At 44.3% G+C, this 12,361-nt stretch overlaps 1 protein-coding gene across 3 annotated transcripts in view; it reads left to right on the top strand.

Annotated features, from left to right (window-relative positions):
* INSR (insulin receptor) overlaps positions 1 to 12,361 on the top strand; it is a 146,888-nt gene that overhangs the window by 88,786 nt on the left and 45,741 nt on the right. For all 3 annotated transcript variants that reach the window (XM_081498555.1, XM_081498554.1, XM_081498552.1), the window contains exons 4-9: positions 4,079 to 4,227; positions 5,148 to 5,292; positions 6,458 to 6,672; positions 7,654 to 7,780; positions 8,767 to 9,017; positions 10,831 to 10,998. In XM_081498555.1, coding sequence (XP_081354681.1) covers positions 4,079 to 4,227; positions 5,148 to 5,292; positions 6,458 to 6,672; positions 7,654 to 7,780; positions 8,767 to 9,017; positions 10,831 to 10,998 — 1,055 coding nt within the window. The remainder of the gene's footprint in view (positions 1 to 4,078; positions 4,228 to 5,147; positions 5,293 to 6,457; positions 6,673 to 7,653; positions 7,781 to 8,766; positions 9,018 to 10,830; positions 10,999 to 12,361) is intronic.

Genomic DNA, 12,361 nt, shown 5'->3' with positions numbered 1-12,361 from the left:
GTTTCAAAGAGTTGGACATGACTGAAGCGACCTAGCACGCAACATGGCAGTATGTTAGTCAGTTAAAAAAACTTCTTTTTCCTTCTGAAGCTTTTATTTTGTGGAAGACTTCAGTGCTGTCATGTTTTCTTATGTGGTTTGATATCACATAGGGCCAGATATGTTTTCTTTCTTTCTTGTGGCTTTATCTGGGAAGTAGTTCTTGGTGTTTTTATAGCAGAGGACTGTGAACCCGTGTGGGTTCGTTATATGCCATCCATGGTCACTCTGAGATACCTGGTGGGGTGCTCTTTAGTGAGATGAGGAGTATTAGATATTTGGGGTGCATGTTAAGGGTGTGATTGGTATGGGGCACCCCTGTCCTTCCCCACCGCCATGCCCACCTTCTAGAATTCTCTGCCTCTTGATCTTTGCATGGCTGGCTTCTCGTGGTCACCCAGGGCCTCACAACTTAAAATTCACTTCCTTTGAGACTTCTTTCCTGTGTGACCACCCTGCCCGAATTAACCATCTGGCTACTCTTTGGCACATCTCTCCATTTTAACTCTTTTCATGCTCTTTATCACTAGCTGATATTTTCATTGCCTGTTTGCTAATTTTCACCAGTGAGACTATATGCTTCAGAAATGTATCAGCTAGCTCTTGCTGTGTAACAAACCTCCCCAGCACTTTGTAATTTATAACAATACTCATTTATGGTTTCTTTTGATTTTGTGGGTTAACCAGAGGTTTGTCTGGCTTGGCATGGGTCGACTCTGATGGGATGGTACAGCCTAGCCTCTCATACCCTGCATGGGCAGCTGAGGCCCCTCTTCATGTGTAGCCAGGAACGGCAGGCTTTAAACTGTGTAGGTACTTCTTAAGCCACTGCTGTGTCACATGTGCTAATGCCTCATCAGCCAAAGCAATTCAGAGGGCCACGCCCAGATTCCATGGATGAGGAGGCAGACTCCACTTCTTTGCTGGAAAAGGACGTGTGGATTTCCCACAGGGAAAGTCAGTTGTTTGTTCACTTGTGTGTGCCTGCGGTTTACAACCGGCATTGGCAAAGGGCCAGAGAGTAAATATTTTCAGCTCTGAGGGCCATATGGTTGCAGTTACTCTCCTCTAGCCTCATAGAGTGATAATGGTCGTAGACGGTACTCAAACCATTGGGTGTGTTCTGATACATTACTAGTTACAACAACAGGTGGCCAGCTGGAGTTGACCCGTGGGCTGTAGCTTGCTTATCCCTGGCCCAGAGGATCATCTGTCACATGATAAGTGCTCAGTGAATATTTGTAGAACCAACAAAAGAACCCAAACATTTGGTCATTATTCTGTTTCCACCCCAGCTGCTCTGACACCAGCTGGGTGTACTACAATAGATGTCAACATCAACCACCTGGAGTTGGCATCGGACCCACAAGTTAAAGGCTTGGTCCTCCACCGGACTGGCTTTACTTCACATGCCAGCCACACTTTGGGGGTCCCCAGGGCAGCCACGTGGGCACTAGTGGTAAAGAACTCACCTGCCAATGCAGGAGACATAAGAAACGCCAGTTTGATCCTTGGGTTGGGAAGATCCCCTGGAGGAGGGCATGGCAACTCACTTCAGTATTCTTGCCTGGAGAATCCCATGGACAGAGGAGCATGGTGGGCTACAGTCCATGGGATCGCAAAGAGTCAGACACGACTGAAGCGACTTAGCACACACGCATGCAAGAGCACCCACACTGCTGATTGGTTGGCTATCAATTTTGAGGCTCCCACGAACCCACTGGGTTCAATAATTTGCTGGGACAACTCACAAAGCTAAAAGAAAAAGGCTCTTGGTCCAAGCCTATGGATGGTAGCACCCTGGGTTAGGGATGCCTACAGAGCTCACCTAAGCACACATCACCTATAGCAAGTTCTGCAGACACTGCCCCGTGGTGGGGGGGCGGCTATTTATGGCTGGGCCAACTCTTGTTGCGCTTCAGCAAGAAACCATCAGGGAACTTTAAGGAACAAGGTTTGTTATTCACAGGTCCTGGAGGGTCACACAGTGAGGTAGTGGGAAAGGGGAAGGAAGAAGGGAGAGAGAGAGACACACACACACAGAGGAAGAGAGAGAGGGGGGAAAGAGAGAGACAGAGAGAGTCAGAGAGAGAGGGGGAAAGAGAGGGAGAGAGGAAGGGAAAGAGGGGAAGTGGCCCTTGGGAGGTCTGCTTTTCTTAGGGTCTGAGGGCAGAGTGTCTGGGGTTTGATGGCTTCACTCTGTGGTGAATTTAAAGTTCAAGAGCAGGAATTGGGGCACAGGAAGAGAGAGGCAGGGTCCATCAAGTGGTCAGTTATCTAGGTTCCTTAGGGCTTTCTGAAAGAGGGATCTTCAAGGGTGGGGGCAGCCTTGTTCCTTATCTAGTTGTTTTCGTTACATTTTACTCAAGACAGATGTCTTTTGAAATAGATGCCTCAGCAGTCAAAAAGCTTCATGTCAGGCACTTACAGTTACAGCTTTATTTTTAAGGAGGCACACAGGATGAGGGCTGGGACAGTTCCAGACACAGGGCTCCCATCCCCGCAGGGAATCAGAACCATCACCCTTACAGCATAGCTGTGTGCTCACCAGCCAGAAAAATGGACTGAGTTGGTGTCCAGTTTTTCTTGGGGTTTTGTTATATAGCTGTGATCGATTGAATCACTGGCCATGGATATGAGCTCCATCTCCAGCCTCCTTCTCTCTCTGGAGGGCAAGGCGATGAGACAACCCTCCAAACCACACATTTGATCTTTCTGGTGACCAGCCCCCATCCCGAAGCGACAAGAGGTCACTGCTTCATTAGCACAACAAAGATATTTCTATCACTCAGGAAATTCCAAGGCTTTCGAAGCTCTGTGCCAGGAGCTGGGCACCAGATGTGTTCTTTATTATACCACCATGACAAAGATCCTCCTGCAAAATTGAATAGGCAGAGGTGTAGAAATAACAAGGGTAGCAATGATACCACTAGTAAAAAGTGATCATCATAGCAAAGGACTAATGATTTTTGTTTTCTGTGTGCCAAATACTTTAGATGGCATATATCATTCAGTCATTCAGTCCTCATCACCACCTGCCCTGTGAAGCAGATGCTGTTATCGTCTCTATTTCACAGCGTGTGCGCCTGCTAAGTCACTTCAGTCGTGTCCGATTCTTTGTCCATGGAATTCTCCAGGCAAGAGTACTGGAGTGGGTTGCCATGACCTCCTCCAGGAGATCCTTCCAGCCCAGGGATCGAACCCGGCTCTCCTGCACTGCAGGCCGTCTCCTTCATTGCAGATGGATTCTTTACCAACTGAGCCACTAGGGGAGCCCAAAAATACTGAAATAGGTAACCTATCCCTTCTCCAGGGGATTTTCCTGATCCAGGAATCGAACCGAGGTCTCCTGCATTGCGGGTAGATTCTTTCCCAGCTGAGCTACCAGGGAAGCCCAATTGAGCCACCAGGGAAGGTCAAACCCCATACAGAACAGCAGACATCCCATCACCTTGCAGTAGCAGTCGGAGTACCACTAGTTGGGGTAAAATCATTAACTCTGCATAATTGGTCACTACGGTTATATCAGGAATCCCATCAGTTCCTTGTAATAGCGTGAGTTCTGTCTCCAGAGTAGAACATGATTCTCCATGGGGTATAGTGGGAAGCCCCTCTCTTTGGGGTAAGGCAGGAGCCCCATGATTTTGGCATGAATACCCTGACCTTGGGGTAATGCTGTAGAACCTGTCACCCTGGAGAAATGCCCTAAGCCTATCCCTTTAGACAGTGGTTCTTATCTGGAGAGGGCTTTTTGCATCTCCTTCCCCAGGGGACAATGTTCAGAGACATTTTTGGCTGTCATGCCTTGGATGGGAGGTGGTGTTAGCATAGTATGGGATGACAGGGATGCTGCTTAACACCCCTCATGTGCAGGACAGCCCTCACCAATGGAGAATTCTCCAACCTCAATGTCAGCAGTGCTGTGGTTGAAGCATTCTGCCTTATGGTCACTTGGGACCCTGTGCAGCATGCTCTCTGCTGTGTGTGTGTGTGTGTGTGTGTGTGCGCGCCCTGATCTTTCTCCCCACTCTTTCTGCAGCTTGATGTGTACCCCTTGCCTGGGCCCCTGTCCCAAGGTATGCCACCTCCTAGAAGGCGAGAAGACCATCGATTCAGTGACATCTGCCCAGGAGCTCCGAGGCTGCACCATCATCAATGGAAGCTTAATCATCAACATTCGAGGGGGCAGTGAGTGCTCTGGGGGGAGGGGTTGCCGCCTCCTGGGATCCACTCTCCCTGTGAGCACACCAGGACAACAGCCCGGAGACCTATCAGTGGAGTCATGCAAAGAATAATGTGCTTCTAAACTTGGGGTTCACAGCTCAGTCCTGGACCCATCACAATATTGTAAAGAAATTAGCTTCCAATTAAAATAAATAAATTAATTTTTTAAAAATGGAAATACCTGATGTCCCAACTCTCAGCTTGGAAAATAAGAATCTTGGGGTGGGGGCAGGGAGGGGGGCAGGGAGGAGCAGGGAAGAGGGTCCAGGACTGAGCTGGGACATCAGGCATTTCCATTTTTAAAAATTAATTTATTTATTTTAATTGGAGGCTAACTATTTTACAATTTTGTGATGGTTTTTGCCATACACTGACATAAACCAGCCATGGGTATACATGTATCCCCCATCCCAAACCCCCCTCCCACCTTCCTCCCCACCTCATCCCAAGCAGATAGCATGACCTCTTTTGCAGGTCTGGGGACTGTGTTTCCAGAAATTCTATCATGGGCAAAAAGTATTCCTTTGTTTATTTATGCAGCAAACGTTTATTGAATACTCACAGTGAATAAGGCCAAGTCCATGCATGGTGGATCTTGCAAATAAACAAATTAATGTATAATATAAACCCAGGCAGTGGTTCCTGCTATGAAGGGAAACAAAGCAGAGTGATGGAGGGAGCAGGGGTCGCCATATAATAAATACATTCAGCTTTGCAGGCAGGACAATCTCTGTCATAACCACACTGCCTTATAAATGTGTTTGTAGCTGGGCTCGTGAAAATCATTTTCAGCCTGGAAGTTAACTCTTCACCATGGGAAATTCTGGAAAGGTTAAAATATTTTGGTAGAAACCCACTGGATATTCATTCTCTCCTTTCCTTAGACAACCTGGCAGCTGAGCTAGAGGCCAACCTTGGACTCATTGAAGAAATTTCAGGATATCTGAAAATCCGCCGGTCCTACGCCCTGGTGTCACTTTCCTTCTTCCGGAAGTTACGTCTGATTCGAGGGGAGACCTTGGAAATTGGGTATGTGGGCCTGATGCTGTATCTGTGGCCTCACTAGGGAGTTTGTGAGTAGAAAATCTTAGGTTTTTTTCTGTCAAGACATGGAAACAACCTAAGTATCCACTGATGGAAGGATGGGTGATGAAAGAAAACATGATGTGTGTGTGTATATATATATATATGTATATATGTATGTATATATGTATATGTAATGGAATATTATATAACCATTAAACTACCTTTTTTGCTAAAGATCACACCTTTTATTTGGGTTACTCCAATGACCTCTTTGCTGGTTCTAGAACTACTAGGGCCATCCCACAGAAATATAATGCAAGTCACATATGAGACTTTAAATGTTCTAGTAGCTACATTTTAAAAACTTTAGAAGAAATAGATAGAATGAATTTTAATAATACATTTTACAAAACCCATTAAATCTGAAATGTTATTTTGACATGGACACAATATCAAAAAATGATAAATAAGATCTTTTACATCCTTTTTTTCATGCTAAGTGTTTGAAATCTGTGGGGTGTCTTTGTTTTTTTTTTTTTAACTTCTGATACTGTTCAGAAAGGCCACATTTCAGGTGCTCAATAGGCAAATGTGGCTGGTGGTTTCTGTGTTGGATAACACAGGTCAAGCTGCTGTCCATTTCCCATTCATCATGTCCTGATGGCCCACTCATAATTCTAAGGCGTAAGTCTACCTGAGTTAATGAGTTGTTATAAAACCTTCAGTGGCCCCTCTCTGTCTACCGAGGAAGCACATGTGTTCTTGGTCTTGGTCTAGCATGCAGTATACTAGAGGGTTTGGCCCATGGTATCGCTTCAATATTGCCTTTCACCTGTTGTTCAGAACAAGCTACTTTGCTCTTCCCTGGGCCCAGCTCAGGTGCCTCTGTGTCTTCAATCTTTCCCTTCTGCAAAACCTATATCTCAATCTATCACAGTCTTGCCCTCCTCCCCTACAAGACTGATTTCAAGTATCTTCTGGCCTTGAAGACTTCCTCAGCTTCCCCTATACCTCTCACCCTCCATTCAACATGTAATGAGTATGTGTCAAGCAAGTGTTAGAACTGGGGATGGAGCACTGAATGAGATCAGTTCTAGCCATGGCCCTACTATCTTGGAGGTGGAGATGACAAGCTGATGAATGATTAGGTATGTGTGTGTTTCCATAGGAACTACTCTTTCTACGCCTTGGACAACCAGAACCTAAGGCAGCTATGGGACTGGAGCAAACACAACCTCACCATCACTCAGGGGAAACTCTTCTTCCACTATAACCCCAAACTCTGCCTGTCGGAAATTCACAAGATGGAGGAAGTTTCAGGAACCAAGGGGCGCCAGGAGAGAAATGACATTGCTCTAAAGACCAATGGGGACCAGGCATCCTGTAAGTGGCAATGCTCTCGTCCTCTCATGGACCAGACAATGTGACTTCCCCTACCTCCCCCACCACACTGGTACCCAGGGTGGGTGTCACTTACCCCCAATGAGCTAAAACAACTAAGTGTGTGTTAGACTTTCTGAAACACTGAGGACAATTGTTGTACATTAATCTCTTTGCCAAATACCAAATACAACGCCTGATGCTGGAAGATACCACGTAAGCATTGAATGAATGAATGTCGTCTCCCTTATATATATGGCCTTGGCTCAAATGCTACAGCAAAGTTCTGCAGTTGCTACAATTGGAGACTGAGAGCTGACCACCCTCCCGTGATGAGTTTTTCTCTTGAAGAAATAGCTGAGCATTGAGGTGCCAAGGCTTCCATGATACCCTCATGGAAGCTGTTTTGTTATGAGACAGTTTGATCCAAACTGTGGGAATTCAGGGGAGGGAGAGAGCAAGGTTGGGGTGGAGCTTAAGGGAGGGCTTATATTCCAGGCAGAGGGAATTACTGTCTCCAAGGCATTATCTTTCCAAAGAGTGGTCACTCCAAGATATAATGATCTGCACTCTCTCTAAACCCAGTCAGCTTGTATCCATTTGCACTGGAGTTACTTTTTCTGACATGTCAGGCATGAAAATCCACATGTAAGACAAATTGTGTTAGGACAAATGTTATTCTTGAAAGTGTCCTTTTCCCAGCACCAATTGGCCACTTGTCCTTCCCTGTTGGTGCCAACCACAGTTCTTTAGTTGAGCATCTGGTTAAGTAATTGACTTGCAGTTGGGGCCAGCCTGTATGAACTGTTCTTGCCTCTGAACAAGGGAGAGGCACGTGGAAATGAGACCTCACCAGGAAGCAGCAGATGGCCGTCTTCCTTCTTGTGGATTCTCTTGGAAGCGTGGGATCACCTGCTTTGGGCTGAAACAGATTATTTAAAATTCTGATACTGGGTGTTTTGGGTTTTTTTTAAACCTTTCTAGGTGAAAATGAATTACTGAAATTTTCTTACATTCGGACATCTTATGACAAGATCTTGCTGAAATGGGAGCCGTATTGGCCTCCTGACTTCCGAGACCTCCTGGGGTTCATGCTGTTCTACAAAGAGGCGTAAGTAGAAAGATAAAGAGGTGTGTGTGTTACATTTGTGCTCAGAGGTTCCCCCACTGAGGTTCTTTTCTATCTCCTTCTTATCCGTGCAATAAATATCATAGATCCCTTGGTGGGAATCTCACCAGTTGATGGTATATGACATCAATAACATTTCTTATTGTTGAAAGCCAGAAATTGAAGCAGGCAGGTTTCTTTTGGAGGTCTAGATTGGGGGGTCTCCTATAGAAATATTCTGTTTTGCTCCTTGTATATACATCTCACCAGACATTCTCAACAAAAAGTCACTGAGTCTACTTAGGAAGTGTCTTTTTAAAAAGTCTACTTAGTATGTGTCTTAGTATATATTTCTATTTAGTAGATATCTATTTAGTAGGTGTCTTTTTTAAAAAAAGGTTTATTTTTAAATCTATTTTGGATTTTTTCCAACACAAGTAATTATGGTAAAAGAAACATGAAATTGACCATCTTAGTGATGTTTAAGTGTACAGCTCAGTGGCATTAAGTAGATTCGTGATGCTCTGTGACCAACATCACTGTTCCTCTCCACAACTTATTCATCATCTTACGCTGAAACACTGTCATCATTCAGTGACAACTGTTCGTCTTGAGATATGACTGTGCTGGAGTTTTAAAAGGAGACAGTGGAAGTGGTGATCGTATTAACATGGATAATTGTTCCATCCCTTATGATTTACTATGTGTCAGGCTGTGTGGAGGAGTCAGCCCACATCCTCTCATGTGATCTTATCAGTAACTCGGATAGTATCATCATCATGATCACTATTATTATTACTGGGAAATTGAGACATAGGGGAAGCAATCCCTTTCTCTTTGACTGTTTCTGTGTCCTTTCTTCTTGTGGCAGAAGATTGTTGGTGAACAGGGTGCAAGCCTGTAGGAGGTAACTTCCCCCAGCCACATCTCTGGCCTTTAGAACTATAGTCAAGGAATAGTAACCATCTTTACCTGTTTGGTCTTGAAAGCCCTTATCAGAACGTGACAGAATTCGATGGGCAGGATGCGTGCGGCTCCAACAGCTGGACAGTGGTGGATATTGACCCGCCTATGAGGTCCAACGACCCCAAGTCACAGAACCACCCTGGGTGGCTGATGCGTGGTCTCAAGCCCTGGACCCAGTATGCCATCTTTGTCAAGACCCTGGTCACCTTTTCTGATGAACGCCGTACATACGGGGCCAAGAGTGACATCATCTATGTCCAGACAGACGCCACTAGTAAGCATTTCTTGTGAATGTGAATTTATGCGTGAGCTCAGACATCTTGCCTTTAACAGACTGACAACAGTCAGTCATATGAAATGCTTGTGTTGTTTTTTTTTTTCTGCATGGTCATTGGCTTCTAAAAGAGTCAGGCACTGAGATTTACAATTTCAGAAGATGAGGCAGTAGAAACAAGACATCAGAGAGGAACATATATTTCTTCTTACCATTATGGAAAATTTTCAAATATTTACGAAAGTAGGAAAAAAAAATAGCCCCCGTCCCTATGTAATCATCTCTTAGCTTCAATAATTAGCAATATTTTGCCATTTTTTGTTTCATCTCTGTTTCTTTCCTCTTCTCCATTTTTTTGAAATTAAAATTTTTTAATTGAAGGATAATTGTTTTACAATGTTGGTTTCTGCCATACATCAAATGAATCAGCCATAGGTGTACATATGTCCCCTCCCTCTTGGTCTTCCCTTCCACCTCCCACCCCATCCCATCCCCTAGGTTGTCACAGAGCACCAGTTTGAGCTTCCAGAATCTTACAGCAAATCCCCACTGGCTATCTGTTTTACATATGGTAATGTATATATTTCCGTGCTACTCTCGTGAATCATCCTACCCTCCCCTTCTCTCCCTGGGTCCACAAGTCTGTTCCCTATGTCCGCATCTCCATTGCTGCCCTGCAAATAGGTTCATCAGTACCATCTTTCTGGATTCCATATATATGCATTAATTATGATATTTGTTTTCTCTTCCTGACTCACTTCACTCTGTGTAATAGGCTCTAGGTTTTTTGGGTTTTTTTTTTGATGTCGACCATTTTAAAAGTCTTTATTGAATTTGTTAGAATATTGCTTTGGCTTTATGTTTTCGTTTTTTGGCCATGAGCATGTGGCATCTTAGCTCCCTGACCAGGGATCAAACTGCACCTCCTGCATTGCAAGACAAAGTTCTAGCCACTGGAACACCAGGGAAATCTCTCCCACATCTCCATTTTTTGGGGAGGAGGGGTCACTGGAATATTTTCTAGAGGGTGGGACCAGGGATGCTGCTCAATATACAACAGTGCACAGTATAGCATCCACAGCAAAGAATTATCCAGCCTCACAAAATCAGTAGAGAGAAATCCTATCCTATAGGATAGAGCCCAAGCTTCATGAACCAGCTCTTGTGACTACTACCCTCTTGTCCTGTATCCTCCAGCAAAACCAAAGGACTTAGAGTTCTGGAAACTTGCAGCTTCCAGGCTTTTGTACACGCTGTGTCTTCTGTCTGGAGACTCCTACCCCTACCCCTTACTGACTCCCAGCCACCTCCATTCTCCAGGGGAAGCTTTTGTGGAGCCCAAAGTTGATGCCTTTGGGGGGATGTGAAATGGACTGCCAGCTCAGTGATAGGTTTGAACGGCATCCCACTGCCAAAATTTTCCCCATGACCGGGTTCAGTTTGGGGTTAATGTTAACTGGAAAATGTGATTTTATGTATTCCCACCACCCTCCTTTTCCCCACCACCTTTCCAGTGCCTGGAAAAAAGAAAGCTTGCCTTTCCTTAGAGCTCTGTAAATGTTTGTTGCAAAAAATGGTGGAACGAGGAAATCTATATAGTCTGTGGTACTGCATGGATTGTAATTTTATAACCTATGCCCTTATTAGGCAAGTGTTCCATATGTCCAGGTGTCTCCAGTTTTCTCTGATGTTAAATAACACTGCAGAGAACATCCTCAGGATTTCTTTAATTGGCTATTCCCTCTCATGCCCACCTGACCGCTTGCACCCTGCCCCTCACAGTGGATCTGTCTGTCTCCTTTCTCCTTGGCAGATCCTTCCGTCCCCCTGGATCCCATTTCAGTTTCTAATTCCTCGTCCCAGATCATTCTGAAGTGGAAGCCTCCTTCCGACCCCAACGGCAATATCACACACTACTTGGTGTTCTGGGAGAGGCAGGCGGAAGACAGTGAGCTGTATGAACTGGATTATTGCCTCAAAGGTAAGTGCAGACAGGGGTCAGGGAGGGGCTGGTTTTCCACACCAGATCCACTACGTTCTTGTTTTCTGGGAAACTTCTCTCCCCTCCCATTTCCAGCATGTGCTTGTGGGAACACACACTGCATTTTATCTCAGACGAAAACACACACACGGGCATTCTTCAGAGGTGCCGAGGGTTCAGTTCCAGACTCCCGAAATGAAGCAAATATTGCAATAAATCAAGTCACATAAATTTTTTTGGTTTCCAGTGCCTATAAAACTTATATTCACATTATACTATAGTCTATTAAGTGTGCAATAGCATTATGTTTAAGAAAAAATATGCTTAAAATATACATGTGCATGGGTGCTAAGTCACTTCAGTCGTGCCTGACTCTTTGCTACCCCAAATAGATAATCAACAAGGACCTACTGTATAGCACAGGGAACTCTACTCAATATCTTATAATAATCTATAATGGAAAATAATCTGAAAAAGGATATATGTACATATGACAGTTACTTTGCTGTACACCTGAAACTAACACAACATTATAAATCAATTCTATTTCAATAAAAATTTTAAAAAGAAGAAATCTAGACTAAAAAAACCATGCACATACCTTAATTAAAGAATATTTTATTGCTTTAAAAAAATGCCCAAACAATTACAACAGTAACATCTACGATCACTGATCACAGATCATCATAACAAGTAGAATAAAAACGAAGAAGTTTGATACATTGTGAAAATTACTGAAGCATGACATAGAGATACAAAGTGATCAAATGCTGCTGGGAAAACGGTGCTAATAGTTTTGCTGGACGCGGGGTTCCCACAAACCTTCGATTTGTAAAAAGCACAGTAAGAGGAGGTCTGTCTGCCCGTTCACATTTCTAAACATCACAGGGTGCGGACAAGCTCTGAAGACTCATGTTGAAACCAGACACTCCCCACGTCTTGGCATCATTGCATTCTGGAATTTTCTCCTCTTCCCCGTCCTCATCCACCTCCCTCTGGTGAGGATGTAGCTGTGTTAACCCATGCAAGACTTCCCTGCAAGCTAGAAACACAACTAATGTGTGGAGTGGTGATTGACAAAGTCAGGGAAGAATTTTGGTCCCTTATTTTTAAAAATTTTTATTGGAGTATAGTTTATTTACAATGTTGTATTAGTTTCAGGTGTACAGCAAAGTGAATCAGTTATACATATATCCACTTTTTTTTTTTTTGAATTGTCTGTTTTGTTTTCTTTTTTTTTTTTTATATATAAATTTATTTATTTTAGTTGGGGGCTAATTACTTTCAGCCATGGGCCCACATGTGTTCCCCTTCCTGGACCCCCCACCCACCTCCCTCCCCATCCCATCCCTCTGGGTCATCC

The sequence above is a fragment of the Giraffa tippelskirchi genome, chromosome 6 (genome assembly GCF_054371585.1).
Source record: "Giraffa tippelskirchi isolate mGirTip1 chromosome 6, T2T-mGirTip1v1.2.pri, whole genome shotgun sequence".
NCBI lineage: Eukaryota > Metazoa > Chordata > Mammalia > Artiodactyla > Giraffidae > Giraffa > Giraffa tippelskirchi.
The sequence above is the reverse complement of the archived record's forward strand: the minus strand, read 5'-3'. Positions and strand labels throughout refer to the sequence as shown.